This window comes from Physeter macrocephalus, chromosome 21 (assembly GCF_002837175.3).
Source record: "Physeter macrocephalus isolate SW-GA chromosome 21, ASM283717v5, whole genome shotgun sequence".
Taxonomy (NCBI): domain Eukaryota; kingdom Metazoa; phylum Chordata; class Mammalia; order Artiodactyla; family Physeteridae; genus Physeter; species Physeter macrocephalus.
Window position 1 is genome coordinate 7,775,981 of NC_041234.1, and position 6,752 is coordinate 7,782,732.

The 6,752-nt window shown below is 44.4% G+C and overlaps 1 protein-coding gene across 1 annotated transcript; it reads left to right on the forward strand.

Moving 5' to 3' along the window:
• Positions 1 to 1,197: 1,197 nt before the first annotated feature.
• On the forward strand, positions 1,198 to 4,211 carry SAT1 (spermidine/spermine N1-acetyltransferase 1). The gene is made up of 6 exons (XM_007116032.3): positions 1,198 to 1,448; positions 1,675 to 1,726; positions 1,817 to 1,900; positions 3,326 to 3,427; positions 3,522 to 3,562; positions 3,691 to 4,211. Exons 1-6 carry the CDS (start codon positions 1,383 to 1,385, stop codon positions 3,859 to 3,861), a joined length of 516 nt encoding a protein of 171 aa, XP_007116094.1. The 5' UTR covers positions 1,198 to 1,382; the 3' UTR covers positions 3,862 to 4,211.
• The last annotated feature ends 2,541 nt before the right edge of the window (positions 4,212 to 6,752 follow it).

The window sequence follows — 6,752 nt, forward strand, 5'->3', positions numbered from 1 at the left end:
GAGAGCTCAACATGCAAAGAGAGCAGCATTCAGGCTGACTGCAAGGTTGGCAAGAAAGTGGTGAGCTCCTTGGGCCCAGTGGGTACCAGCATGTGGTTGCTCACTGGCCTCAGAGTTGTTGAGGGTCTTCTTTGGATCCCACTTCTGATGTCAGAAAACATTTCTGGTACTCTTCATTCCTTTGCATAGATTCTTGGGTCCATCTGGTATCATTTTCCTTTAACCTGAAGAACTTCTTTTAGCATTCCTTGTGGTACAAGTTCACTAGTGATGAATGCTCTTGGCTTTAGCTTATCTGAAATGTCTTTATTTTGCCTTCATCTTTGAAGGACATTTTCACTGGATATAAAATTCTGGGTTGAAAGCATTCTTCCAATACTTTAAAGATGTTGTTCCACCATCTTCAGGTTTGCATTGTTTTTGATGAGAAACCAGTGATTAGTCTTAATTTAAGATTTTCTCTGTATCACTAGTTTTGAGAAATTTGATTCTGCAGTGCCTTGATGTGGTTTCTTTGTGTTTATGCTACTTGGCATTCACTGGGATTCTTGGATATGTTTGTTTCTAGTTTTCAACAAATGTGGAACATTCTGAAAGCTTAGGAAATTCTAGAAAACACAATACAAGCACACATTCCTTTAGTCATGAGAGCGATGACGTCATCACACATCAGTTCTCTGGAAAATTTCAGCGAGAGTAAGAAAGGGAAACGAAACCATTACTATGAAGCTAGTTTTGAAAGGATCTTCGGATCCACAGGGCCCCTCAGACCACCCTATGAGAGCCACTGCTCTAATCCCCTTATCCCCCCATCGCCCAAAGCCAGGTCTCTGCAAGGAAGAAACAGCAAAGTCACTGGTCCAGGGCCAAAAGGGGAACCCCTCTCTTCCTTTTTGCGAAGGTTACTAAGGGACGCTTAGGCTCCGAGGTCGGGCTTTCGGGAAGGCTCCGCCAGGCGCCGCTAGAGGGCGCCGCTAGAGAGCCGCACCTGGCGCCTCACCGCCCGCGCCCCCGCCCGCGCGGGCCGGGTTCACACGGGCGGCCGGAAGAGAGGGAGGTGCCCGGAAGAGGGGGGGCGGACGCGGCCTCATTGGACGAGGCGCCGCGGCCTCATTGGACAAGGCGCCTCATTGGACGAGGTGCCTCCGCCTCACGGCCCGGGGCGGGGCTTCTTCGCGCTAAAAAACGGAGCCCGGCAGCTGAGGCGAGCGGTGTTGCCTCAGTTAGCTGGTGTTCTTACTTCGTTCGCCGAGGTTCGCCGGGTCATGGTGCCATCCTGACTGGAAAGAGGACGCTCCCGGGAGACGAATGAGGAACCACCTCCTCTTGCTGTTCAAGTACAGGGGCTTGGTCCGCAAAGGGAAGAAAAGCAAAAGAAGAAAATGGCTAAATTCGTGATCCGCCCGGCCACCGCCGCCGACTGCAGTGACATTCTGCGGCTGATCAAGGTAGCGGGAGGCATGGGTTTTTCCTTCGGCGGGCGGTGGGGTCCTTGTCCACGGTAGGTTCCCCTTTCCCCGCCTGCCTCTCCCAGCCCCGGGCCGGCCGCGCCGCTCCGGGCGAGACTCTGGGAATGAATCCCCGCCCAGCCCACCCCATTCCCCCGAGCTGGCCGGGCCGGGGCCTCACTTAATTTTCTGCTTGTCTTATTTTTTTCTGTGTACATCAACCCAGGAATTGGCTAAATACGAATACATGGAAGAGCAAGTAATATTAACTGAAAAAGGTAACGCACCAGTGGCGGGGCGGGGGACGAGCGTCCGGTGTCTGCCACCTTCATCGAGGCCAACACTGTCCCTGCTGCCTCTTCTTGCAGATCTGCTAGAGGATGGTTTTGGAGAGCACCCCTTCTACCACTGCCTGGTTGCAGAAGTGCCCAAGGAGCACATGACTCCAGAAGGTAATCGCCCTCTCCTTCCAGAAGCCGGAGAGACCGAGCGTTGTGGAAGACGTAGTGGCTGCTCTGTAGAAGCACTGACAACACAGGCTGAAGTTACTTACTGAGAAGTTGGCCAGAAATACTAGCCAGCCAGTGTTCAAACTATTGAGAAAAGAAAAATAGATGTGCTGCACTTAATAATAGGGCGGGTTAGAAGAGCTGTTTAAGTATCAGTGCTGTGGAGGCCCGGAAAAGTTAGGTATAAAGTCGTTTATTGTAATTCAGTTTCATAAATGGTTCTTGTTTGACCCTAACGTAACCGTTTTTGTATTTGTGTTAAATTACATTTTTTTCTTTAATTTGTCCCAATCTTCAGGTTACAGTCTCTAGCTTCGCCATGTACATGGCCCTTCCGTGTACATGGATGGGCGGGGAGGTAACTAAAAGATCCTTTACCCAATAAAGTAGATGATCATGATAAATGAGGTAAGGCCCTATTATCACACACTTAAAACACGGTAGATCAGAAGCTCCATTGTACTCACTTCCTGTTTGCAAAGGACTATAAAATGGCTAGAAAGTTTAATTTGAAACCTTTGCCTCCAATTGGAATTACAGACACCCGTAAAGAAGGAGTCAGATGCTTTTTTCCTTTTTTTCTTTGTTTTTTCTTTGTTGTTGTTTTCTCCTTTCTGGTCCTTGTTGAATGGGCAGAAGACAGAGCTAAAGAGGGAAGTTGTTGGGCAGGGGCGGTGGGGGGTGCTTAAGGTTTTTTCTGAGGTCATTTCCTCATACTAGAAAAAATGAGCAGAAAACGTAAGGGATGAGGTACTTTCCAGAGGTATATGGATGTTACATTACACCTGGGTACCTCTACTTCTTGCGGCTTAAACACTGGGGAGAGCAAATCGAAAATGTGTGAATTGGAAGGCAAGTTCTGAAATTAAACGTTGCTCTTTTGGCCTGATGTCCTGATCTTAAGGAAGCAGAGTTTCTAAACTACAAATACTTAACTATTCTGAACTGCCGTGTAAACCTGACTTATTCCCAAGTCAAGATACCAGTATATCAATAGGATGTGAATAATGTGTGTGTTTAGTTTTTAAGACCATAGCACTTTCGTTCTGGCAAGTAATGAAAGCATTCTCACTTCCTGAGTGTGAGATCCAGCAGATTGCAGAGTGGCCAGTCCACAGTTTTAGCCTGGTTTCAGCTAGCTCTATGTGTGCTTTTTGCAAATACATGTTCTAAGAACAGTGAGATCATCCAACAGTGGCCTGGATTACACTAGCATAAAAGTCAGGAGACAGTCTGGCCCACTGGCTACTTATTTCTGTAATACATGCATGTATGTTTTTTAAAAACTTATGATAGACTTTTGAGTTTGCAGCTACAACTTTGACGGATTGTTTTTCATCCATAACTCATGTGATACTCTTATTACAGGACACAGCATTGTTGGTTTTGCCATGTACTATTTTACCTATGACCCATGGATTGGCAAACTGTTGTATCTTGAGGACTTCTTCGTAATGAGTGATTATAGAGGTATGGTTGAGTTCAGGGGGGCTGCTCTAAAGAGAAATCAGGGCTTGAAATTTTTTAAATGACCTTTTGAATGGTACTTCTCTTTCTTTTTTAGGCTTTGGCATAGGATCAGAAATTCTGAAGAATCTAAGCCAGGTATGTCTTGGTGTTTGGTTTCCAAATTTGTAAGGGTTACTGCATTATTTTAACGCCTGATTCAAAATTGGGTCTTGGAAAGCAGGTGAAATGTCACTGAGTTTGTGTTTTCCTCTCCTGTGTAACAGGTTGCGATGAAGTGTCGCTGCAGCAGCATGCACTTCTTAGTAGCAGAGTGGAATGAACCATCTATCAACTTCTACAAAAGAAGAGGTGCTTCTGATCTGTCCAGCGAAGAGGGATGGAGACTCTTCAAGATCGACAAGGAGTACTTGCTAAAAATGGCAGCAGAGGAGTGAGGAGTGCTGGTGTAGACAATGACAGCTTCCATTCTATTTTAGAATAAATTCTCAACTTACCTTGCTTTCTATCCTATTTGTAGTGAAATGATAGAATGAGCACCCATTCCAAAGCTTTATTACCAGTGGCGTTGTTGCATGTTTGAAGTAAGGTCTGTTTAAGATGGCAATCCTTGTATGGACGTTGGAGTCAGACTTCTGTTGAACATCTTTAATGAACAGCAAGGTGGTATGATAATGTCTATGAAAAAAACTCCACTCTTGTGAGTCATTTCAATGTGTACAATGTACACACTGGTACTTAGAGTTTCTGTTTTGATTCTTTTTTAATAAACTACCCTTTGATTTAATTGTTTGGTGTAAGCATTTTTACTGATCCTTTATTTCTTAGACATTTTTCTTGCTGTTGAGTGCAAAGTAAAACTGCCCAAGAAACATGATAACTTGACAGATTTTTATAAAAAAGAGTTTTTAACCCAGTTTAAAGTGTGTTATGGTCAGGAGCTGTGTTGTGCTGGTGTTCCCAATGTCTAGAAAGAAGCCAGTTGAGTTCCCAAGGTTTTACATGTAGCAACATATAAAAATATGACTTTATACTGATGACACTACACTTAATCCAGCAGAATTTTCAAGAGCTTAGAAACTAAGGCCCACAATGAAAAAGCCCGTTTTTTTTACACCAGTAAAAGAGGTGGAACTGGAAATTGGAAAAAACATCTTGCCCCCAACAACCTCATCCCACACACAAATACTATTCTGAAGGGGAAGTAGATCACTTTGCTAGTTAGGAACAAAATTTCCACATTTTTTAAGGAATTTTGTAAACTTAAAGGCTGGAGTTGGACACAGGTACCAATCAGGGAAATTAGCATCCTATTTGGAGAGCAAGTTTCTGATAACTGTTAAGCGGAGAAACAGTAGGAGGGCTTAAAACTGTTGGGGGTCAGGGGAGAAGTAAATAGAAGCTTTCTCCAGGACTGAAAATGAAACTCAAAAGAGGGCTGAGGAGGAGACAGTTTTAGATAGGTGAACTTTTATTACTCATGACACTGACCTAAATTCCTAAACCCACTAATTCCCACAGTAATGAAAATGGTAGTTAATAAACCACTGTACTGATTTCCAAGATTAATGTTTTCCAAAAGAAATCATCAGATAACTGAGAAGCAGTACTCTGTCTTTTTACTGTGTTCTCCAGGAAAGAAACACTGGACTCCTCACTCAAAGGGCGATTTGTCCTGCATCCCTTGGTTTCAGTGTCTTTTGTGGCTTCCTAAATTAGAAGGCAGCCATATAAACAAGCAGAATCCTGTACTGTGTTTAACAGGAGCGCTTTGGGATTTACTGGTAGCTCAGAGAGCATGTCATGAAAATAGACTTGAGTCCATTCTCAACCAGGGTCCTGCTAGACTGGCGAGTAACTATAGGAGAGAAACGCTGGCAAGCATAAAAAGGGTTAACTAAACACAAGGAGCTTTGTGGGGAAAGAAGACATTTTGAAAATTGTGTTTTGGAAAGTGGGCCTCCTTGAGGAAAACAACTACATGCTGACTGTGGTTAAATATGTGAATAAATTAGATGAACCAAGTGAGTTACAATGTAACTCTTTGTTTTCTCATACTTCTTAGAGCTTAGCCCTAAAGGCCCAGTGTTGTCACCATGAAAGCTTTTACGAAGTTTTTGTATCCACTTTAAAAAAGTCCCTTGAGTTTAAAATTTAGAAGCTGAAACACCACAGCATCAGCCCACTGAACGTTCAACTCTGTTACAAAGACACACACCTCTTTAAAAACTGAACGATAAAAACAAATCCATAGGGGCTTCCCTGATGGCGCAGTGGTTGGGAGTCTGCCTGCCGATGCAGGGGACGCGGGTTCGTGCCCCGGTCCGGGAAGATCCCACATGCCGCGGAGCGGCTGGGCTCGTGAGCCATGGCCTCTGAGCCTGCGCGTCCGGAACCTGTGCTCCGCAGCAGGAGAGGCCACAGCGGTGAGGGGCCCGCGTACCGAAAAAAAAAAAAATTCCATAAAGCTTGAAATCACCAGGCAAGTAAGAAAACACATTCTGGGGAAATTATATGGAAGGAAATAATAAATGATGATAAACCTGGAAAAGGGGGGCAGGGGCAGTCCAGGTAAGCAACACCTCTGTAAAGATAACTTTGAAATTACTATTTTACTAAAATATTATGCCTGACATAATCATTTGGGAAGAACAGTATTTCAGGCCTAAAAACTTGCCAATTATTACATAAGAATATTTTGGGGTTTTCTCTGTGTAGTTAAAAAAAATAACTTATTTGCTAAGTTTATTAGCTCCCTTAAAGAATAATAAAATCAAAAATTTTGATAGTATTAAAACAGGAAGTAGCTGGGTTTGTCCACACATAGGCTTACAAGACATCCTGCCACCAATCTGCTTACAGGGTCAACAGTAGAGGCACCTTCTGTCACACTCCAAACCAGAGCCCAAGGTCATCAACTGCTTAGATTCCACTGGGCAGCCTTTCTAGGGAAAGAAAGTGGAGTCTTTTTTCACAGAAATGCACAAGCAGCAATTCAGAAGAAATCTAATGATTTATTAATGTCTTGACACCCACTCTACCCAGTCCTGTGAGTCCCCAGCAGGGCCTAGAATGATGGCACTTATCTGTGCTCCTTGAGGCAAGTGGCTGCTGAGCAGAGTCTGCAGGTGGCCATGTCTGCTCCCAGGATTCTGTTTGCGAGACCGGCCTCATCTTCGTCTCCTTGCTTCATCATCTCTTCGTGTGGATTGTCATCTCAGCGTGACTCTGTGCTTTATTCTCATCCCTTTTCTTTGTGCTGCCGGTCTGGGCTTCAAGCTAGTCAGCTGTCACCCACAACCCAGACTGACGGGCCCACACCCTTATT